We start from the raw sequence: 25242 nt of genomic DNA on the forward strand, positions 1-25242 counted from the left end.
CTTTTTCCTGGTAATGTTCCGGGTACTGGGCAAGCAGGTTCCTCACACCCGGGTCATTCTGTTGGCTTCTGAGAAACTGGTCCCTTTCATTTCCGCCCGTGATTGTCTGGAGACGTAGTTCGGTCCCTCCTTTCTGCAGTGGCTTCTGACTTGGGGGAAATATTCTCTCCGACTCCTCTTCTGCTTGGTCTTCCCGGTGAGAGGTGATAGGGAATCTCGACAGTGCGTCCGGGAGCTCATTGTGCTTGCCTGGGCAGTGTTCGACTTCGAAGTCGAATTCCCCTAGTAGTATGGCCCATCTAGCGAGCTTTGCCTTGCTGTCTTTCAGTCGGTGAAGCCATGTGAGGGCCTGATTATCTGTTCGAAGGGTGAAGGGTGCATCTTCCAGGTAATATCTGTATCGCTTGATAGCCCAAACGATAGCCAGGCACTCTAGTTCATTGCTATGATACCTGGTCTCGGCATCATTGAGGGTTGTGGAGGCATACCCTATTATTAGCCTCTGCCCTGCACCTCCCTGCTGATACAGTACAGCCCCGAGTCCCTTGAGGCTGGCATCAGTTTGTAGTATCATTCGTTGGCCTGCTGTGGGTCTGTGCAGAGTGGGTAAATTTACAAACAAACTCTTGGTTGCTTGGAAGGCTTGTTCCCTTTCAGTGGTCCACTCCCACTTTTGTCCCTTTCGGAGGAGCGTGAGTAGGGGGCTTGTGACTTCTGCCATGTTTGGCACGTAGTCCCTCAGCCATCCACAGGTGCCCAGGAAGCTTTTCAATTGCTTCGGGTTCCTTGGGGCCTCTGCTTCTTGGATTGCTCTGATTTTTTCCGGTTGGGGCTGGTTCCCCTCCGAGGTGACGACATGTCCCAGGTAGTTGATCTGTGACATCCCGAATTCACACTTCTCCATTCGACATGTTAAGTTGTGCATCTCTAACCGTTCTAAAACTTGTTTGAGATGTCCCAGGTGTTCTTCCCAGGTCCGGGAAAACACAATGATGTCATCCATGTATGCTACACAAAATGTTGCTACTTCTCCAGCCAGCACTTCAGTTGCCATTAGGCGTTGGAACGTGCAGGGGGCGTTCTTCAGCCCGAATGGCATTACTCGGAACTGCAGACTCTCCCCGTTCGGGGTTGTGAAAGCCGTGTATTTCCGATGTTCAGCCACGACGGGTATTTGCCAGTACCCTGATCTGAGATCGAGCCTAGAGAAGATGCAGGCATCTCCCAACTCTCTGAGGGTGTGGCCGATATCCACCACTGGGGGCGCGGCGCTGTACGTCAATTTGTTCAGAGGGCGGTAGTCCACGCAGAACCTCAGTTCTCCGTTGTGTTTAGGTGCCAACACAATGCGTGCGTTGTAAGGAGAATTTGCTGGCTCCACAATTCTCTGTTGCTTCATCTCTCTTATTTGTTGGTCGATGATCTTTCTTTTTTCCAAAGATGGCTTCCCTGGTCGTTCATATATGGGTTGCTCGGAGCTCAAATGAATCTCATGGGCTGTGGTCTTAGTCTGATGAAGAGGTCCGTTTTCGGAGAAGACCCCTTGGTGTAGGTTGAGGGTTCGCAGTAGTTGCTCAGCTTGGGGAGGCTCCAGCTGATGCTTCACGTCCCTAATCGGAATTTCTCCTGGGTCTTGGGCTGGATTTTGTCCTAGCCAATGCTCCGTGGTTCTGCCCTTGCTGCCAAAGTGTGCTCTCCTTGTGGTATAGTCTAGGATGCATCTTTGCTCTTGTAGCCAGGGCTGGCCGAGGATGACCCCCTCCTCAATTTGATTGGTTACTATGAAGAGTGTGGGGTGTACTCCTGCCCTCGTTTTTAGGGGCAGCTGGATGTCCCCTTCTACCAGAATCTCTTTAGTTGGGTCTGCCAGCAGTACTTTGGCCGTAGCTGGCTGGACACAGTGTCTTTGCTCTAACGGTACTTGGCAAGAGTGGATGAAATTTGCCGTTGCAGCTGAGTCGAGGAGAGCTATTATCTCTTGGTCCCCTATTGCTACTACGATTCTAGGCATTGGTTGAGTGACATCATCATTCCTCGTACACCGAAGGGTGGAGACCGTTACTGTCCTGTCGGGTTGGCTGGTCCCCTGGTCCTTCCCGCTTGCTCGTTTCCCTGGTGGGGAGTGGGGGCCGTTTGCCCTTTCGCCTTCTCTTGCGAGTTAGTGTCGTTTTTCCGGGTTGGACAGTCTTTGTTCAGGTGGAAACCCGGGCAAAACCAACATCGGGGCAGCCTGTACTGGGCAGGCTGCTCAGAGGGCCTTGCCAGGCCTGGGCCTTTCTGGGTGGGGCCTGTGCTCATGGGTATTGGCCTGGGATTTCCAATGGTCTGTTTGCTAGGCCTGTCTCTTTCTAGTGCCCTTGCCCTGTCCACCAATTCTTCGATATTTGTAGCTAGGGGGGCTCGTAGGAACGAGCGGATGTTTGGTTGTAAAAGCTCTATGATACACGGGATGCCTGCTTCTGGGGGATGCTCCGGGTGTAGGCGCCTGTATATCTGCATCTTCTTCCGGATAAATATTTCCGCTTCCTCTTGTGGGGCCTGTTCTTTGCTATAGAACTGGCGGTTTAGGTCTGCCATCAGTTCCGTCCCTGCATATTTAGAGGTGAGTCGGGTCCTCAATTCCTCCCAACTTGTTACAAAATCTCCGTACGTGCCCCACCACTGGGCCGCATTTCCTTTCAGTTGGCGGCGGCCATACTGGAGCCAGTGCCGACAGGGGATTCCTACCTCTTCCAACTGGTTTTCACATTGTTCCAGGAAGTCTTTGGGGTTCTCGTGGGACAGTCCGTTAAATTCGGGTAGCATTAGGCTTCCTATTCCATTATTGGGTAACTGGGAGTTGGGCCGCGTGACTAGAGGTCGTTGCGCTCTGCAGTCTAGGCATCTGTATTCTAGCCCCGCAATGTTAATTACTTCCTCCCTCCATCCTAGACACACCATATGGTAGGTTTGCGAGCAATTCTCGCAGGTGACTCGTGTGTTCCCTGTCCCATCGCAAGTGGGTAGTGCACATTTTCTTGCCTGCAATCGGCAGTCCGCACATCTGTACTCCATTCCTTCCCATTCTCGGGCTTCATCTGTCCACCCAAGGCATCTGCCGTGAAATTGCCTGATGCAGGTGTTGCATTCAAGGTAATATTCCCCTTCTCCATTACAGCTGGGTGCAGGGCACTTTTGTAATGCCTCCAAGGTCTGTGGTGGATTTGAACCACGTTCTTGTGGGCCAGGTGCGGCCATGATTGCTTCGAGTATTGTTTTCTGGGCGCCACTGAGTTTTGGTCAGTCTCAGAACTGTCTTTGAAGCTATTTGGTTATCTCAGGGGGCAGCGGTGGGTGGCCGTCTACTGGCGCATCCAAAAAAGTGGCCCCACGTTGGGCGCCACTAATTGTCGCGTGACACTCTCTAATCGGGGTGTCCCCTGCTCCAATTGTGGCTGCCTATGGGGGTTGCTAGTGGTGCTATCTATGCCGGGTCAATGGAGATTCCTTGGTGGGGTAGGGGGGAATGGTCGTATGAGTTCAGGGGGGTAGCCCCACCTAGGCAGGCCTTGTAGATGGGCGTCAGAGCCGCCGAGTGATATGGTGGAGGGGCGGTTCTTCTCCAACGTTATCCCTTTAGGGGGAGGGGATGGACTCGGGTTGACCCGGGGGGGGGCCGGGAAGAAGACCTCCGTCTGGCGGGGACCAACGGTCTTCTGTCGGCGGGCTGCTGCTGCTCGGTCCCGAGCCTTCGTGTATACCCACAGGGCAGGGACTGATGAATCTCCCTCCACGGGTATTGGCCGTGGGTTGGAGGGGGGTAAGGCACTGCCGTTCGGTAAAGGCCTCAGGGTCTGCTTAGCCCCCTGCCCTCGATAGAAATACGACATGGGTTACTGGTTGCTTACCCACAGAGAGTCTGGCGGCTCCGGGGCCAAGGGCTGGCCCTTTTATACCCATCCTGAGGGCCTGGGCGTGACGTCGGAGGGCGAGGGATTCCGGGAATTGCCGGCCGCTTCCCGGAATTCCAGGCAGCAGTAGTGCCGTGCGCAAAATGCTGGCCTGGGGGGAGAGGGGTAGGCGGGGTGGCGGCCGGTCGGGGTGGAGGAGGGTGTGGAGGGAAGAGGCTGCGCGCGCACTCGGCCGGCCTGGTGGGAGAGGGGGTAGGCGGGAGGTAGCGGCTGGTCGGGGGGTGTCGGCCAGCTTTGCCGGCGCTCGGCCTGGTTGCTCCGGGCAACCAGAGACGCGGGAGTCGTCGCCCTGGCAACGGGCGACGCGAGCGTGGCCGGGCGGTGACAGCCGTGATGGCCATCTGGCGCGGCCCGCACACGTGTTTAGGAAGGAAGGGGCTGACGGCTTCGAGATTACAGACGTGCGCGGCACGTCGCACGTCACTACGTGTGTTTGTGGTCACTGCAATTTCTCAGCTTCATTTGCCATTGTAAACGTTTTTTCTTTGTGCCACTTGCCAAGGTGTACCATACGGCCATGAGTAAAACGTTTGGTGTTGTGAATGTATCAAATATGGCGTCTTCGTGCATGTTCGGCGATGTTCGTTTTAACGAATAAGAAATATTGCAGAATGACGTTGGCGACACTGATGTATATTACATCGAAATGTATTTAAACGTTCATAAATTTGGTGTTTAGGACAATCAAAGACGAAAGCAAAGATAGGCGTTGAGCGAAACTTTGGCGAAATGTTACTTCTAAATATTTACATACCGTAAAGTTTGTCACCAATGCTGTTCCACACACAAAGCCGAGCGCCAGAGATTCAGGTTCCTTTCTCTACTAAACAAGATATTCAATGTATTTTACTCCGGTTTTAAACGCATTGTGATAATATCTGTGTTGGCGAGTAGTTTAGTGTGAAGTTGTTTACATAAGGTGTGTGTTTACGTACGTGAATTTCATAATGGAAAGTCGTCACACCAAATTAAAAACTCCAATCTGGTCTTTTTACCAAAAATTGCCAGACAATGTGTTTGCACAGTGTAAACAATGCAATAAGGTTTTAAAAACCAATTTTTGTAGCACATCTGGGTTGCTTCAATATCTGATGCAACATCAAAACTTGAACAGATAGAAGCAACACAGAAAGGCGAAAATATTGGGGGAAAAACATTAGAAACAACAAAGAAGCAACTTCGCTTAGACGAAGGCTACAAATGGCCTTCAACACATGAAAGGGCCATTTCGCTGACGAACTTTATTGGGGAATGGATAGCTGATGCTATGTTGCCATATAGTACAGTGGAAAATTATAAATTTCACAAAATCCTTAAAATAGCTCAACCCCTTTAATCAGTGCCATTTCGTAACACTTGTTCAAGAAGAGTAATACCTGAACTAGACAACAAAATAATGGCAAAAATGTCTGAACATATTGCCAATGCAGTAAGTTTATCCAAAATTGCTTCTTTATCATTCACATCTGCTAGCAACGAAGCATTCATGTCGCTGACATGTCATTTTATTGAAGATTGTGACATGAAGAAGTACTGTTTAGGGTGTTACAGCTTTCCTGGTGGACACACTGGTGAAGCAATTAGTGAGAAACTAATAGAGTGCTTCAATGAATGGGACTTAGAAAATGCAGTGGACAAAGGGAACATGTACATTGTGAGTGATAATGGACGAAACCTTAAGTTGGGACTTTCACTATGCAAACTTAAGTTTATGCAGCTGCAGTGCTTTGCACATACACTGCAGCTCGTATTGCAAGATGCTGTTAAAGTAACATGTGAAATCAAAGAGGTACTGAAAAAGTCACGTTCGATTGTTGGACGATACAAACACAGTGCGCGAGCAACTTAACAGTTGCATCAAATTCAAGAAGAACTAGATCTGCCGGTACTAAACTTAATTCAAGACTGTCAGACAAGATGGAATTCAGAGTTTTTAATGCTGAAGAGATTGTTTGACAACAAGATACCTCTTTCTCGTCACTTATCAACACTGAACATGGACAATCTGCAGTTGAGTGAATGGAACCTTATTGACTCTTACATTAATATATTGCAACCATTGTATGATGCTACAACCCAACTTTGTGGTGAACGTTCACCATCAGCATCAATGGTCATTCCGGTCATTTTTCTCTAAAAAAAATGTCTGAAGGCCTACGTCAACACCAATGCAAAACCGTGACATCGTCCGGGCCTGCGGATCTTTTTGAGTCCGATATGCCACCGCCCAAACACCACCCACCCTCCATTCAAAACTCCCGCTTACACGTGCGTGCGTGTGTGTGTGTGTGTGTGTGTGTGTGTGGGTGGGTGGGTGGGTGGGTGGGTGGGTGGGTGGGTGGGTCGCCCGGCAAGAGGGCGCTGTAGAGCCAGTGCGCCGCACCCCTAAATATAATTAAATTCATCATTGTAAATTGTTTTATTGTTTCCCGAGTGTGACGTGACGGCAGATCGGCCGGGAGGGTTATTATGTACTTTTATTTAAAATTGTGTATTTAATTATAAGGACGTTTCCGGACATTCACGAAGTACACCGAAGGAAACCGAAGCCAGACACTTTTTAAATATATCTCTTAATACTTGTAATTTTTATTATCCTTTTTTAATATTCAGTAAATGCCACGTAATTTTTCAAGAATCTTTTTCATGTTACTTTACTTTCCCATGGCACTAAATCAAAAATACCATTAACGGCAATTGTTTCGGTGGGAGGACGCCATGTTAGGCTAGCAGAGCCATGAGCTCACTCCAGTCTTCTGCCATCAACGACCGAGAGCAGACGCTTCAGCACTCCCGGGACCTCACCGCTTGTTCATGACTGCTTGGTAATTCTATTCATCTTTAATTCTTTTCAAATCTTTTTTTGTTTAGTCCTCGGAGCTTCTCTCGGTTGGGGGACTGCTTTAATAATTACCTTGTGACCATTATCGGTCTTTTCTCAAGTTTCATACGTAAGTCGAGGTGTGACCACGTGGTTGGTCACTGCACTTTAAACCGATTCGTGCCGCGGGCGTTTATTACAGTTTAAATTGTGTGCATGTGTAATCGAAGTTGGCCAAATAAATAAGGGCGTGTAAATTTAAATGAATTCTTTTATTTTTAAATATGTGTGACCATGTTGAGTGTGACAGCGGTTGGGATGCCTAAGAGCCCACTGCGTAGGTGATAGCGTGTCAGACGCTGAGAGTGGGCAGGTATTAGTACTAGGTTGGCTTCAGGGGGAAATTAAAATCACGTCTCACATGGGCGACGTCACGACCCTTTTAAAGAGTCTCTCGTAGGCCTGTACACGTTGCACGGTGGCACCCTTTTAATCCGAGCATTCACCGAAAACCCTGCTTATTAAAGATCAGAGGCCACGGCCCTGTAACAACAGGGATGGGAGTTTGCAAATGAGATACTTCTGGCTCTCCAAAAACAATTTCCATGGTACGATCGAAAAGAGCCATATTATACTGCAATGTTAGTAGACCCGAGGTTTAAGGCTGTTGTAATTCCAGCGGAAGAAAAACTTTTGGCACGTAACCACCTGGATAAAAAAGTAAAAGAAATCACACAGGCAATAGCACAACCAGGTATTGTTTAATTTATTTGTAGGCCTAGTTATTATATTTATACAAAAGCTACTATAGCATTGTGTAAATATGTGGTGTTTCTTTTTCTTCCGGTAACAGCTGCAGGTACCAGTGAGTTGGAACAGAGTTCTACTTCTCTCTGGAGTGTTTTTGACGTACTTGCTGAGAGCAAATCAAGTAACCATATCATGTCATCAGAAACTGATGAAAATGATGTGTTCCCTAACGTGTGTAAAGTTGCAATGCAGTATTTAGGCATCCCTGCAACAGAAACTGCAAGTGAAAGTGTGTTTTCTTCTGCTGGGAACATTGTATCCCCCAAGCGTATGTCCCTTTCCTCAGAACATACAGAGGAACTGGTGTTCATACATGAAAATGGAGGCATTTAATAGTATTGTTTATTTTTCATTATTTTAATTTTAATACTATGGATTTTAAAAGTTTAAATATTATGGTTTTGATAGCCCATTTTTGAAATAAATGAATTTGCTTGGATACATATTGCACTTTTAAATAATTCCCGTTCCTGTCCCGTTTCCCGAGGGAAATAAATCATAGCTTCCTGCCCAAAATTTTTCCAAACCAAAATTACCTATCCCGTACAGCCCTAATTTAAACCCTATATATTCACAAGTTTTTGTTAACGGCTGCCAGGTAAATTGTAGTTTAGTTCAGCAATATTATAAACACACATTCTGTCTTTATTTACTTTTTTTTTGTATATTTTAGAGTTGGAATGTCTGTTTTGTAATAAATATATACAGCAAGTAAGCTGCTTCTGTATCACGTGGTGTTAGATCAATTGTGACTATCAATTTATGTGGCATTGAACCTATGGTGATTACTTTTTTAATGCTTATCTCTGTTTGTTCACCAACAATATGGCGCGCATTATTCAAATCAAACCACCAATGAATTCACAATTTTAATTGGATTGCACTGCAACGACATGGCACGTTTTACCGACCATTAGGTAACAACAACAACAAAAAACTGACTAGAAACACGTCACTTCCGGGCGCCAGGTTGTCCACCTGTTAAACAAAAAATTCCTCAACTTTCAGGCAGGCTGGCCAACGTGACAGTTTTGTTCTTCTCTTCAAGCACTGCACTATTTACACTAAACAATCTCAATAGTGTCTGCGTTTTGTGGTGTAGTACATGGTTGTTTACGTTTGTTTATTTTTTCCCACATCTGGTGCATGTGACAAAATTAACACGAACACACAAGATTTGGTTTGAAATGGCAAATGTGCCGTGTTTTGAATCATTCCCGTGATTTTCCTTTATTGTTTATCTAGACAGTAGTGAAAATATATCTTGAATACTTGTTGCATGTTTAAATAGTCACTTATTGTTCATGTTTTTGATTATGAAGCCCCATTAAAACATCAAAAAATGGTATTTATATTGCAGAAATGTGTTAACCTCAACAGTAAACGTTGGTACAAGATAATATATCTCTCTCTCTCTATCTTTCTCTCTCTCTCTCTCTTTCTCTCTCTCTTTCTTGCTCTTTCTCTTTCTCTCTCTCTCTCTCTCTCTCTCTTTCTCTCTCTTTCTCTCTCTCATTCTTTTTTTTCTCTCTCTCTATGAAGAGAGTGATGGAAGTGAGCGTTGAGAAACGCACTCTCCTGCAATCTTTCCCTTTAAACGTCACCCATCACCCGGCAGTTAACGCCTCCCCGCCTCGTCTCTCACTTTTTTTCCCCATGTATAGTGCACATCCTTGATTTTTTTTCCTTTACTTGAGGGAAAAAAGGGCGCGCTCTACACGAGTATATACGGTAAAACTCTTAAAAACCCACCTCAAATCCTACGAATCCTCAAATCCCTAGGATTCAGTATATTCGATGAATCCAAGATTTGAAAATCCCATCTCTACAAAATTTAAATAGCTTTCTTTCATCAAAATATACATTTGTACTATTATTATCGAAATATAAATACTAAAGGTAGGCACTGTAGGCTATTATGCATTTAGCACTATGATAGTGAGTAAAAAAAAACCATCACGAGATACTATGTGTATTGTGTACTTTTGTGCCATCATTTTCTGTTATTTTGAGCTTAAAAGGAAAAAGAAAAAAAAAATTCTGACGACTCAAACTCAACTAAAAAATACAAGTTTTGCATGTTACTCATGCATCCTTAATTAAGGCTAATGTTAAATTATAATAGAGATTACAAAAATACTTTAGACCTAACTGTAATGAGAAAACTAGAAGCACCCAACACAGATTCCCTAGGTGGCCATTTTACTTTTTTTTGAGAGTAACAAAATATAAATTTTTTACATGTAAAAATTGAAGAACATAGGCTGAAATACTGGTTATTTTTTTTTTTGTTAGTTTATTTGTTTGTTTGTCATTCTCAGCAATGAGCTTATATGTAAACTGTTCAGTTGTTAATGTATAAAAGGTTTTTGCGAAACTGTTTGAGAACTGAAAGTTATATAATAATATACATATAATAATATACATAAAATAAGATTTATAGAATATAATTGCAACACACAGGTAAGATTTGTTTGTTGCTACCATGTTATTGTTTATGTAATAGATGGAAATTTTTTTATTAAAATTTTTTTGAGGTTATTTTAATGGGTTCTCCTTGAGTGTGCAGATGCTTGTGGTTTGCTGATGCATTCGGCCTGAGATGTGTTCACGGAGCATTGGTGCAGGTGTCCCTGGACGAGCTGGCATATCCCGCTCACCCTCGAATGTTCAGCCTGCAGAAGATAGTGGAGATTTCATACTACAACATGGGCAGGATTCGGCTGCAGTGGTCCAGGATATGGCAAGTCCTGGGCGAGCACTTCAACAAGGTGGGCTGCAACCCCAGTGAGGACATCGCCTTCTTCGCTGTCGACTCCTTGCGCCAGCTCTCCATGAAGTTCATTGAAAAAGGAGAGTTCCCTAACTTTCGCTTCCAGAAGGACTTCCTCCGTCCCTTTGAGCACATCATGAAGAAGAATAGGTTTGTGTGCTGTTGTAGCAGGAAAAACCAACACTTCTAATATTTTGAAGATTAATTGGCAATTAAAGTAATAGCCAACAAAGTAAACGATATGTAATTACTGCTTTCAATAGGTCCACACATGATAATTGACCAAGTGTTCCTAAATCACTTTGATTGTGATATAGAATTACTCACTATTTAGGAGTAGAATGAGAATGCTTTTGATTTAAAACAAAAAATAAAGTGTGTATTTTTGTATGCTGGTTGGAAGTTATACTTCTTTTTAACATAAGACACTGAACTATTATCAAATTCATTGTAACAAACATTATTTAAATCAATATTCGGTATTCAATATTAAGATAAACATAAATATAAAATTAATTATTTAATTTAGTAAAATAATTGGGATAATTTATAATTAATAATGCAAATAAATTGTACATACAGGAACATTACCTCACTTATATAAAAACACTTGACAGACGCTTAAAAAAGTTTCAAACCCAATTTCTATTACTAATATTCACAATAAACTACATATATAATGAAATATTTCATTAAAAATGAGAACGGCTTAAAAAAATATTAAACCCGGGTTAGAACCTGATTTTTGACAAGGAAGTTTATTAAAATACTGTCCACCTGGTTAAAATTTGTTAAAAAGTTAACACTTTATATTTTTGCAAACATTATATGACTAAGTATTAAAGAATAGTTGTACTGTTATAAAGTTTTATTTTTATTACAGATGCAAATTTATGGAAATACATTTCCTAACAAACATAATTAATTTAATATTACTTTAAGTATAAATGGAGCATATAGACCTACCTAGTATGAAATAATCCAGTGGACTGAGATGTGTATTCTTGGTATAGCGAAATGGAAAAGAATAACATAACAAATTATATACCGCATGAAAGAACAACTCTCAAAGTTTTTTTGAATGTAGCGCCAAAAAGCTATTTTAAAAAACAACCGACAGGTAGCTAGTGCATGTAGTTGCTGAAAATGGCTGCGAACCAGGCAGAGAAAGCCTTTTGTGTGCTTGAATACGCCCGTAGCGAATCGGTAGTGACTGTCCAAAGAGCTTTCCGTGGCAAATTTAACAAAACACCACCAGTTTACAATATCATAATGAAGTGGTACAAGAAATTCGAGGAAGACGGCTGTTTATGCGATGCAAAATGGTCGGGTTGTCCAGGCGTGTTACAACAGACAGTGGATTGTGTACGGGACGTGATGGTGCGGAGTCCCAAGATGTCAACTTATTGGGCTAGTGCAGAATTGAACATCCCTCAGCCAACAGTGTGGAAAATTCTTCGTAAGGGATTAAGAGTGAAGCCGTACAAATTGCTGCTTCTGCAAGCCATCAGCCACGATGACAAATTGCTCCGACTGCAGTTCTGCATTTCCATTCAGAACCGTCTTGAAGACGATGACTTTGCAAGCAAATTAATCTTCAGTGACGAAGCCACTTTTCATCTCTCAGGAAGAGTCAACTGACACAAATACGCATATGGGGGACAGAGAATCCACATGCAACTCTCAAACATGTCCGAGATTCGCCAAAAGTTAACGTGTTCTGTGCCATGTCAAACAAGACAGTTTATGGCCCCTAGGGGTGTGCAAATACTCGAAATTTCAAATATTCGTGCAAATCAAATATTTGATTCGATTCACATTCGAAACCAAATTAGGTATTTGAAAATTTCAAATATTCGAAAGTTTTCGAATGTATTAAAATATTACTTTTGTTTGACAAAATGTGTGATACAATAATATGTTGAACCTCGAGAAATCATTTTCCCGAGAGACTTAATGAAAGAAAAAAAAACTGTAAGCGGATCTTTACTTACATCAAATTTTAGGTTAGATAAATGGGCATGCTGAGAAGAGTTAAAGCCAATGTAGCGTGATAATTATCATAAATGCTTACGATTTGAATACAAACTTTACGTGATGTGTAGCATAATTAATTTATTATATCCAGTTGTCCTTAACACAATTTTTGGGCGAGCCATGTGCTATATAAAAGTGTAAAACTATTTAAAACAATGCCAGCACATCAGCTTTCAATAATAACCTTTAAAAACTAATGCACACATACTCTTTGGTCACCATTATATTAATTTTACTAATACAAATCTAGAGAATTTTTTTTAACGATAGAAAAGTAAACACAGCTGCCATCATGGCTACAGCAAAAAAGAAAACGTGTCCGTTTGTGGTTATGGCCAGCAGAGCGGCCCATGGCCAGAGAATTGTGTTGCTAGAATTGCTCCAGCGCAATCGCTTTTTAAACTACCGAAAATGTTACGTAAATAATTAGATAAAATTAAAAAGACACGATAAACAAAATTCATTAAAAATTATTTTGCCTTGACACATTTGATTCCAAAAGACTCTGAGAACTGAATATTGACCATACTTACGAGCATTTGTAATAAACAACTCTTCGATATTTTGATTGGTAATCGCTTGACTATTTACTGCGGAAAATAAAACTGATACATCGAAGATCTGTTTACTTTCATAAACCTTTTTTGCCGTTTTTAATTTTCAGAATAAGAAGTGAAGTTCGGAACATTGTAACTTCCAAGAGGCAATGCCTGGATCCAGAACATGTAAAGGAATTGGTCTTTTTGCACTGCAATTTACGTAATGTTGATGGCAAGGTGTAGGCTTGGCTTTTGATGAAGACATTTCTATACCACTGATTGTGATTTATTACTAAAACATTAGAAGAGACATAAAAATTTACATGTTACTTGAGTAATAAAAATGTATATAAAGCTAAAGAACATTACTCTTTTAAACAACAATTTATAATATGTAAAATTTTGACTGTAATTATTCAGATTTATACTTAGAACTTAATTAGAAAATATTCGCAAATTATTCGCTATTCGCAAATATTTGCAATTATTTAATTCACATTTGATTTGCATTGAAAAGGTCACATTCGCACAGCCCTAATGGCCCCTTCTTCTTCGCTGAGAGAACTGTCACTGATATCACCTACCTTGACATGCTGCAATTGTGGCTTCTGCCACAACTTGAAGCTGATAGCAGAGACTTCATCTTCCAACAAGATGGTGCTCCACCTCATTACCACAATGTGGTACGAGATTATCTGAATGAGACGTTGCCACATCGGATGGACCGTGGCGCGGCCGCTTACCAAGTGCTACTCCCGTGGCCACCACGATCACCGGACTTGACACCTTGTGATTTTTTCTTGTGGGGATACATCAAGGATAGTGTTTATGTTCCACCACTACCACAGAACCTTGACGAATTGAGACACCGCATTGTAGCAGCTTCTCTTACCATCACTCCTGATATTCTGGGTCGGGTATGGGCAGAATTGGACTATATGTTAGATGTGTGTCATGTGACGCAAGGTGGACACATAGAACATTTATAACTAGTGGGAAAAAAAACTTCGAGAGTTTTTCTTTCACGTGGTATATAATTTGTTAGATAATTCTTAGCCATTTCACTGTACCAATTTTTTGAAATGTTTCATGGACTTTATAATTATCCTGTATTATAGCAATACACTAAACAAAATAAAATGTTTTCATGTATATTTGCTTAAAGCACAATTTTTGTAATCTAGTAATCTGTAATTTGAAAAAAGTATTAAAAAAATTTCCACTGCAGGTTTGGAATCACTTTTCTTTAGCTTATTAACCACACACTATAACCACTGTGCTACGAAGCCTGACAGAAGAATGTAAGGAGAATACATATGTATTATAATATTTATGTATTGCCATTTTAAAATTGGAAAATACTCTTTACTAAGACTATTTTTATTACCAAATATATTCCAGGGTATTTCCACTGTAAAAAAGTTTCATTTGGCACACCAATACATTTGGTATGTTTCCTAATTTTTTTGAAAGTGTCTGTATTTGGGTCTATGTTCATACACATGGGTCCACCAACTTCCTGTCAAAATTTTGTTACATGGTGCATGCGGTTCATAAAAACTCACTCATCATTATTCCATAATGCGCTTAAAGAAGTATAACTAAAATATTTAATTCTATCATGCATTACTTAGGGATTTTTATTTATTCATGTAGAGTATTAAACAGAATATCATGAACGTTGTGGGATAGGCCAATGTTTGTGTGCGTGTGCTTAAAGCAGATCGCCTACGATACGAGACATGGTGGTGCGCTGCATAGCGCAGATGGTGAACTCTCAGGCCCACAACATCCGCTCTGGATGGAAGAACATCTTCAGTGTGTTCCACCTGGCTGCCAGCGACCAGGACGAGGCCATCGTGGAGCTGGCGTTCCAGACCACGGGCAAGATCATCAGTAAGAGCTGGCTTCTCCTCTCGTGTTACTGACTGGCACTTAAACCACATTTATTACTAGTGCTTGACAATTTGCTTTTAAAATTAATTTCTTCCAGTGTTCAAACAAATTTTAAAAAAAGAAATCCCACTGGCATTCAATTTTTTTTTTTTTTTTGTATTTTATTAATTAATTGACAAGTCGTAAATATAATTTTAGACAGTCTTATTACTATTAATTATTTATTGTAGGTTTTTTTTAAAAAATTTTATTACACTTTGCAACTGCCATCATGTAAAAAAATAGTCCTATAAAGTATTGCTTAAAGCCATCTGCTTCCACTAGATCATAATTCCGATGGTAATCACTTAAAATAAATTTTTTAGGTTTAATACAAATCAGTAGCTTACTGTTTATATTGTTAACAGCTATTAACAAATATAGTGTTTTTTTTATTATTTAAAAGCTCTTTTTACTATTGTTATACTACTGTATTTACAGTTTCACTGCAACTGTTATGATGTTCATTTTTATTTTCGTTTCGTTTCCCGGACTTTCGGCAGTGTTTTGTTTGGCGTGGTCACGAGCGCCAGCAGCTTCGGACGTTGCCATGACAACACATCACATAAACAGCGCTCCGTTGTGTTCGAAATTCCGTGTACAATTACATTCTGATTTGCCAATTGAGACAAAGACGCCTAGCGTCGATGTTTGGATTGTTTGGCCAGTGCCAACAATGCTAAATTTGAATATATGGAATTGGTAATCTGACGCCGGGAAGATGGTGTAATTCTGCATTAATTACCCTGTGGAATTCTGCTATTTTCAGCAGATCAGCATCGATTTTAGCTACGAAGCTGTAGCTTAACGTAAGATTTAATTACAGTTCGTGTCTCTAAATGAATGCAGCGCACGGGAATAACTTTACCGTGAAATATAAGGCTTAGAAGTTTTATGCCTTATACATACCAGGATTCAGGTATGGCCGGCTTCATTAATATTTAGTGACGTTAACGCAGTACGTCGGTAATTACGTCCCAGTTAACATTCTTAAAGTCTCTCTCGTCATTAGAGAGTAACGTGTATTCTGTAATTTTATTGAATTTAAATGTCAATATCAACGGACTATCACACACAGGCCTAGTGGTCTTGGAAGTCAGGGTTTCTTGTCTGACTAGCTGAAGTAATTTAACATACACAATTACAGAAATTGACTTTTGAAAATTGTGCATGTGCCCACCGTAACACAACAGAGGTTTGAAATTATTATTTGGTTGTTTTGATTTCTCGAGAAAGCTGTTACTCAGGTCATTATTTATGTTACACATGTCAATTAGTAATTATAAAATAAATATTGATTTTTATTGTTATGACTAAAGACCATTTTGTGTTTTTCATTATTGATCACTAGGTTAGGTTAGCCGTAATACAAGGCGCCCAAATCCATAATATTCTTAATTGTGTTCATTACTATCTTTTAATTTAATGTAATAAATAAAAATATACAGAAAAGTAAAATAATATAAAAAAAGTGTAAAATTACATTATATAATAAAAAAAACTAAATCTGCTAATTTTATATGTGGAAAACTATTACATTTTTATAAAAAAAAATGCTGGGACAGGCCTTGAAGAAATGTAATTTTCCTCTAAAAGTCACTTTTTACCAGTTATATAATTGCTCTTTGTACCACATTATGTAATGCAATACTTTCCCTCAAATTACATAAAAAGTTGTTGTTTTAACATTGAAATTTATTATTTCTTATGAAAATACTTTTTAATTAATTAACAGAAATATGAATTCGCCCAATGTGTAAATTCTCTTTACAGATGCATTTTTGGTCCGTCATGGCTATAGCACGTATTAAAAAGTAGCCAGTGCTGGTTATCATGTTTAGTTGAATTAATTTGTGTATTGAGTACCGTGTTTTCTCGCCTAATCGTCACACATTTTCTACTAAAATCAAGTTTTAAAAGTAGGGGTGCGACGTTTATGCAAAAACAAATTTTTTTGTTAGGTAAAGTTATTCTAAAAAACAGCCATTCCAAGCGGACGGGTGTGACATTTGAATGATGCTGTTTGGCAGTTTCATGCGAAATATGTATTCACATATTAGTCAAAATCTTAAATAATAGTGCGGCTGTGTAAAACACAAAATTATATTTAATTCCCTTTAGTATAGTTGCACAATTTCAATATTTACAATAGTAATCAAACATTTAAAGTCAGAGGACGGGTGTGACAAAGCATGCACTTGCAATTAAGAAACAGGCTCATATCAAGAAAAATCTGTGAATTGGATAAAGTTTGAGGATTATTTTTTTTTTTACTAAATAATGACTAGTCGTTAATAATATATCTGAATAGAAGAAGTTGTTTAATTCAAGATTTGTTATATTTTGAAGCCAAATCCATAGGACGGGCGTGACACTTCATCTAAAGACGGGTGTGACATTGTGAATTTTACTGACAAATCTACATGATGTATTTTTTTTAAGGAGGAAAATTTTCCTTGGGTCAGCTAGGAAGCAAACCCACAAGTCATGCATGTTACTAAAAATGCTACAAATTAAAGTTTTTTTAAAAAAATATAAATTTTTGTGTTCATTCAGATTTTTTCACGGACATCAACAATTGTAGGAAACTCATAATACAACTTATCTCCAGTAAGTTTAATGGTTGGTTCTGGAAGAATACCAATGATTTGCTCAAATTGAACATAAATATATCACTTTCATCCATTCTGAAAATCTGGGCCTTTACTCTATCACACACTCTCGAACACATTACTTTCACTTCACCATCTTCTTCAGTTTCACCCTGACAAATTGCAGCGTATCTGTATTTAAACTCCTTCTTTACACTTCCACTCACAAATTCAACAAGTACGTAACTTCCCTGCTTCACATTTTCAGCATTTGCAGGCAAAAGTGTTGCATGTTGTGTACTGATCTTCATCTGATTCAGAGTATACATCTTTATAGTGCAGCCTATGTTTTGTTGCCAAACTGAAAATAACATACGTATCATACTCAGAGTCAGCTGTACGACCAACTACAACGGTGGATTTATCCAAAGATCTGAAAAAATGTTTTGACTGTAAACCTTGAATTGGTTGTACCGTTTCCCATCCATCATCCAGAAATTTCTTGTGTTGAGAAATAATTTCACTAGATACGAACAGTACTTTTACACCTTTCGCATTCTTTGTTGCACAGTGATACAAATCTTCAGCTGTATTTATCACTACACGTCTTGCCTTCACTTCTAGCCAAACAATCCTTTTTACTAACCCACCTACACCATCTACCGCTCCTTTTCCATGGGAAGTTGCAAAAAAATTCCAATCCCCATCTACATGAAAATCATTCTTTTAAAAAACACAAATTTGAAATATTGTATTCGTTCTTAAATTGTGCGGCGCAACCATCAGAAGATATTGAAATTTCTTGCAAGGATGTGAACTCTTCTTTCAGATTCTTGATAATTTCCTTGAGGAAAACCCAGACGGCATATTTGTTGTGAAGTAGGTATCTTCAACAGAACCTTCCATTTCTATAAGTTTCGGCCGACAATCTACATCTTTCCACTATGTCCATGTGATGTTTTTGTCGTAATCACAGTCTTCGGGCATAAAGCTCTGAATTTCGCCAACACAATTATTACAAAAGTCTGTCATACATTTCTCACAATTTACATCACAACAGAGTTTGTTGAGCAGTTCTGTTGTATCTGCTGGAAAGCCGTTAATATTTCGTTGCAGTGCTGTCACAATATATGTAAAGTTTGCATGGTATCTGCAGACACATACGTTATGTGGCATTTCAGAGGATGCAAGTACATACGATGGTCTGAGTTCGTAAAACTTTGACACCTTTAGTTGAACTTGTAGGTATTCATCTTGAAATAGAGAGTAGGCTTCTTTCACCGTCATGATCATGTAACGTTTTTGTTTTAGTTCTCGTACTCCTGTCTTGGGGTTCTTGGCGGATTTACAGTCTCTCTTTCCTGGTGCCTGATAACTGATGTCATCTCTGTTGTAAAATTGGACTACCTTTTCTTTAGTTTCATCTGATGTTTTGTTCCATGGCTTTTTTGGGATCGGTGTCACTTTGAAAACAGCATTTTGGACATTTGATAATTCTGTGAAGAGTTTTTTCACAACTGCTTGTTTTTTACTGGGGCTTGTCGGTAGCACCTTTTTCACTCTTTTAACAGCCTTGCCGAGTGACTGAACACATTTGTAAGACCCAAGCAGAGACACATTTTTGACACTTTGCAGTCTATTTTGCTTATGCCTTCTTTGTCTTTCAGCATCCTTCAGTCTCTTCAATTTCAAATTGTTCTTGTCTTGAGATAAACAAACATTCTTAACTTCCCGCCTTTTCTTATCTCTCACTCTTTCCTTTAATAAGTGTGCCTGTTTTCGTTCTGCATCTTCATTTAATTTTTGTCTCCATTTTTGTTTTGAAACTCTCCACTTATCTGTTTCTTTATTCATATCTGCAATAATAAAACAAAAATTATTTAATTTTAACCTTCTAACCTTCCACATTGTTTTAAATAATTCATAAATAGTGTACATAATTCATGAAATTTGTATTAATACACTGAAATAGATTCTTTGTATGGAATAATTATCTTTTGTGGCACCTGCAACAATTTGAAAGGACGGGTGTGACAATTTTCTATCAATTATTTCTGTATTTCAAAAACTGAATAAGTGTATCTTACTTGCAGGCAAATTAATAAGCAACCTAACCTCACTTATAAAGAACTTACACTACATGTTCAATTTCATATTGCATAATAAAGTAAACTTCAGATTACTTTCATGGACGGGTGTGACAATTGGAAATGATAACACTTCACAATGCTCTAATTATTGATATAACATTACCTGCTTTCAGCATTCAGTACAAATATGTGGAATAACACTTCTTCTTTACAAAACACTAACCACTTCACAGGACTGTAGAAAAGGAGGGAAAAAGCAAGGCTGCCAAATTTTGCCCACTTTTATTCAGGTGGTCAACATACACACAGCTGATAGTTTCCTTAAGAAAATAAACATATACAAAATTACTAATGCTGCTAAAACTTTTTGTATGTAAAATACAAATACTGAAGACTTGTGTTCTGTAGTATATAACAAAAAATGTTCAAATTTACAAAATAGTACTTAGGCTCATTTTAGCATGGAATAGCTGAAAACAAACCCCGTTCATGGTAAGTACGTTTATTTGAAAATTAAAAAAAAGTGGAGTATACAAGAGCATGCCAAACAAATTATATTAATAAGTCATGCAACAAAAAACCTTTCTTCAACTTTAAATAGAAAAACAAAATCTGTGACCCGAATGCAAGCCACTTGAATTTGTGATGTGAACTAACGCGTAACTATCGTCGTAGTACACACTTCCCACGAAAGAGTGCGGGCTATCAAATGTAGTTAACTCAGCACTTGACAGAGAGAGCACGTTGCATGAATCGGCGAGACATCAGTATCGATTTTCGACTACGTGTGCGCGCTCTATACGGGAAGCAACATAACCAAACATGAATGATGCCAACTAGCGCTGGCTACTTTTTTATAAGCGGTACACCGTGGCGACGCAGACAAACAGATAAAGGTTATACGTAACTAGGGATGGGATTTTCGAATCTTGGATTCGTCGAATATACCGAATCCTATGGATTCGAGGATTCGTAGGATCCGAGGTGGGATTCGAGGTGGGTTTTTAAGAGTTTTAGGTAGTAACCAATTGAAAATTGTAGTGCTGGGCGAAGTTTGAAAAGTTCGAACCGAACCAAACCGAACCCTTACGTTCGGTTCGGTTCGGTTCGAAACCTCTTAAAATATATTCGAAAAACCGAATGTTCGTTTAAAAAAAATTACGCTTTTCTAATTTTCTAACCCCCATTTGAGACCATTCTCAAAACAGCTCAACTAAATTCCATTACTTGTAATATTCCGACTTTTATCGCATAATCGTCGCCTCAACAGTTTGAAGCGCAGACAAAATTTAAAAAAAATTTATTAATCGTCGCATAACTCGCATAGCATTTTTTCATATAGGCGCGCTTTGTTTTTTTGTTTACTTTAGAGAATTTTGTATGCATTTGTCGTACTACGTAATATAAACTATCGTACAAATGCCAAAGGTATTGTATATTATACCTTTAACTATAGTGCGTGTACGAGAAGTGTTGTAAAATCACCAAAGATTGCGTACCCCATATGTTAAACTAAAGCGCATGTACGAGAACTCTCGTATTTCGGCAAAACTAACGTGATCAAGTTAACGCAAGACAAATGCGGTAGGAAATGATTACGTAAATTACGTATTTTCAATTACTGGGATGTATTTATTTTCTTTGGCCTTTTTGGTTATAACAGTCAGGTACTGAAAATATTAATTTAATCTTGTGTATTAAAAGTACTGGTCCAGTAAATTTTACAGTACGGTACTAAGTTGACTAGCGTAGTCGCGGCAGCCATCATTATTTCTCGTGTTTTCTTTTTTCTGACGCAAATTTCTATAACCACACTTCTTATGTTACGTTTACAATATTATTGTTCTTGAGGTGATTTGCGATGAGCAGGCTAACGTCGTTTAAGTTTTCCAAATGGAGAAAAGATAATGATGACCCAGATGACCCAAAACCACCCCAAAAAAACATCTAAAGTTTCTTCTGACGAGCAGCATTCTTCCAAGAAAACAGCAACAGCAGTCAGCGGGTTTTGTAATGTAGATAGGTAACTTAATTCACATTCGACTTTTTTTTAATGTCCTATTAAAAAGTTTTACTTATTAAAAATGTTAGGTTATGTCTACCACAAAAATATGTTATGTGGCCTTATGCTGAATGTTCGTCATCTTTATAATATTATTTTTTTTTTTTTTAATGAAGGTTAGTGTACACTGAAAAAAAAGATAGTCTTTTTGAAATTTAGATGTAACTTCTTCATGAATTAAAAGTTGGTGTGTGTGTGTGTGTCTATATATATATGTGTGTGTGTGTGTGTGTATATATATATATATATATATATATATATATAAGCTATATAATGTTTTAATTTTACATATGGCTGGAGAACCTTTCTTTCTCACCACTCAGTTAAAGACCAAAATGCTGGTCATCGGTTCATTTTAATTCAAAACAGTTATTTCTGTATGAGGTTCGGCTCGGCTCAGTTCGAAACCAGAGAACTGAGGTTCGTCCAGCTCTAGAAAATTGTATACCTAAACTATATTATAAAGGTAACGGAAATAGCACAAACATGAGATAAACTACGCTGCATTTTGTCAATCAGCATAACTACTCGATCATTTCCAACCTTCAATAATATAACAGTGCAGAAAAAAACGTAACTTTTTTTAAATGGTGTCTGTTATACAAACGTATTTTATTGAAAACATAGGAAGGATTATATTAACAGAGAATTAGACAGATGCAAACTTACGTGTGTGGTTTTTGAGGTTATTTGTCTCTATTTTATATCAGGTGTATACACTATGCACTTATTTTATAATTTTATAATGTGATTTTTTTTAATAACATATGGTGAAGTTAAGTGTGGAACTGGGATTTGAGATTCGATGACAAACACTGGGGATTCAAACAAGGATTCGGATTCGACCATAATGTGTATTCGTCCCATCCCTAGTTAAAACGTTTAAAAACATCTTTAAAAGAAAATTTACATGTCAGACAACTTTGTATTTCCATTAATTAAATAAGTAAGTGGTGTTATCCAAAAAAATATTAGATATCTACTTTAAAATACATTGTTTTATACGGAAAAGATACCTACACAAAGCGCTCGGAATCTAATAGCGGGACCAAGAACATCATGCAAAGTTTATGCGAGAGTTTTTTTTTTTTTTCCAAATTTTGACACCCTAAAATATGGGTGCGACGATTATGTGCTTGCGACGATAATGCGATAAAACAGGTTATATGTTTTTGAAAATTGATATTGATAGGTCACCGATTGCAAGTGGTGCTCACACACTCTTAAAATTTAAACTATAATTGATAGCCCTCTCTCTTTCATGGTTAGTGTGTACTTTGTTGACGATAGTAATCAGTACACTACATACGCTCGTGTTTGGGTCTTAGTTTTTTGTTGTCAGTATAATTTAAGTTAATATTTTGGTTTCGTAATGTTTATTTGCATGTAATATGGGGAATTTCTGAATATTTTTATGTCATATATTTTGGTTATGATTGAGTATTGATAGTTTATTCATAAACTAGTACACATTAAATTTTTCTTTAATGTAAAATATTTGTTGAAGAAGGAATACATACAGAAAATTAGATACATCTTATGTATTAGACTATTAGATGAGTTTTATAGTTGTCCTTCAATTTACACTTTCCCACATTTACCTTTTTTTTATTTGTTTGCCCTGAAAGTGTAAATAAGGGATTATGCTGTATCTACTAAACAACTGATGTCAGTTCTTGTGTAACAGTGTTTTTTCGTGATCAATGTGCTATTAAACTGGTAAAAAAAAACCTTAAACTTATTCTTTTGTGTATTTATAAACTCAAATGTGGCAGTTAAAGAATGTTTTAATATTATTATTGGTGTCAGGGAATTTCGGGAAATGTCAAGTAAATCACAGCACTGGAATTTATTCTTGTGCTAGCAAAAGTGAATTTAAAATGCTGATATCATTAATATTTAGGCACCTCAAGAAATTTCGGTAACATTTAATATCACAAAATTTGATTGATTATCCTTCTTTTGTTGAATTTTCAGGCTTTGTTCTGTAAACATCCTATAGTTTAACAAGAAGGAAAAAACATATTTACCCATGTTTGGATACAAGTTCAATAGCCTTTACTCAATATGTAGTTTGCAAACATATGTTTTGATCTCAAACTGCGTTAATTTTACTATGCGGCTATTTTTGTGGGCGTGTATTGTAACGTTTTCCACCCCCGACTTACGTTTGTTCGGGCGCCATTGGTTGTTGCACAACTCCCCAACCAAAGGGATTTTCCAGCGGTTCAGTGGTTACCGAAAAATGGCTACACAAGAGTTTGTGGCATCACTTCCACTCAATCAACTCGCAACACGTTGATCCAGTCCTTTTGCAGTCTCGCTTCCTTACTCCTCCCCTGTGCACCTTACACCCACGTTTTCTCTCAGCGTCCCATCCTCCATCTTGACCTTCTTCTTCCTCTCTCCCCTCTTCTGCCGGCACTCCGTATCCCTCCGCCACACTCCAAATGAGGGAATTTGAATTCACCACTGTTTAGCAAGCTCACTTATTCTTACGAAATCTAATTTCAGAAAATGTTTAACCACTATTATTGACGTCCTACAAGTTAGTTCACGCGCAAAAGTTTCAAGCTAAAAAATAGGTGTATCAGTGCGCAAGAAAGTAGTTCCTAGCCAATAACAGCCCCCTGGCTGTAGACAATACTGCTATCAAAGTTGGAAAAAGTGGCTTAACTGCCATTTTATCAGGGCATGGGGGTAAGCTGCAGTCCACCTCACAACCCCCCAGATAAAGTCATCCTAATGGGTGACTCTCACAACATTCAGATGGCTTTCTCTCTCAGCAGGCTCACGTCAGTCACTGCACTAGTTGCATGATCAACACAAATAACATTCCTCATTCTCCTCTATATAATAACACCACTTATCTACACAGGCTCTTAGTTTACATGGCTTCTAGTCTCCCACTAGGGTAACCCAACCATGTTGCCCCTACCACATGAGATCCAGTCATGGCCCCTTTCTTTAACACCCTCAAATCACATGTCACAAAAGTAAGGCTTCAATAACCCTTGATTAAAGATACCCCGCACTTCATTATTTTTGACCCCCACCAGTTCCCAAACATTCGGGCCCACTGCCTTGCTTAGCCTGAAAGGTCCCTCATAGAGTAGGTGAAGTTTCTTGGTTTCCTTCTGCAAATAGTTACTTTTCTCACTAACTCTGAGTAGTACTAGGTCCCCTACCTGGAATCTCTGAAACGGTTTACTTTGCTGCTGACCCCTCTTTAACGCTGCATGTTTCAAGCGAAGGCGTACTTCTTTCACCCTATCTTCCCTACTCAATTCATCGCCTGCAGGAAACACACATTGTCCTGCTAGCTCATCCCATTGTCTTTCATCTGTCACAATCTCTCGAGGAGAGAACCCGGTCCCACTGTGTACCTGCTCATTAAGCACTCTGTTGATGAGCGGAACTGCATCAGCCCACTTACTATGGCTATCATGGCAGTAGGTCCGCAGCAATCTTCCTATTTCCCGCATGACTCTCTCACTAGGATTGCTTTGGGGATGTCGGACCGAACTGTAAACTACTTCTGTTCCTGCCCAGGCGCACTCCCATCTCCACATGTCTGATGTAAATTGCGTCCCATGATCGCTAAGCACCCTATTAGGTACCCCATACTCACTGA

General features: G+C 39.3%; 1 protein-coding gene across 2 annotated transcripts in view; it reads left to right on the forward strand.

Annotated features, from left to right (window-relative positions):
- The window catches only part of LOC134540202 (brefeldin A-inhibited guanine nucleotide-exchange protein 1), a 289907-nt gene that overhangs the window by 152396 nt on the left and 112269 nt on the right, over nt 1-25242 (forward strand). Inside the window, exons 20-21 of one of the 2 annotated variants that reach the window (XM_063382784.1) lie at nt 10209-10504; nt 14651-14826. In XM_063382784.1, the coding sequence (XP_063238854.1) occupies nt 10209-10504; nt 14651-14826 (472 nt within the window). The remainder of the gene's footprint in view (nt 1-10208; nt 10505-14650; nt 14827-25242) is intronic. The other variant, XM_063382793.1, reaches the window with a different exon arrangement.

Source organism: Bacillus rossius, chromosome 1 (genome assembly GCF_032445375.1).
Source record: "Bacillus rossius redtenbacheri isolate Brsri chromosome 1, Brsri_v3, whole genome shotgun sequence".
Classification (NCBI taxonomy): domain Eukaryota; kingdom Metazoa; phylum Arthropoda; class Insecta; order Phasmatodea; family Bacillidae; genus Bacillus; species Bacillus rossius.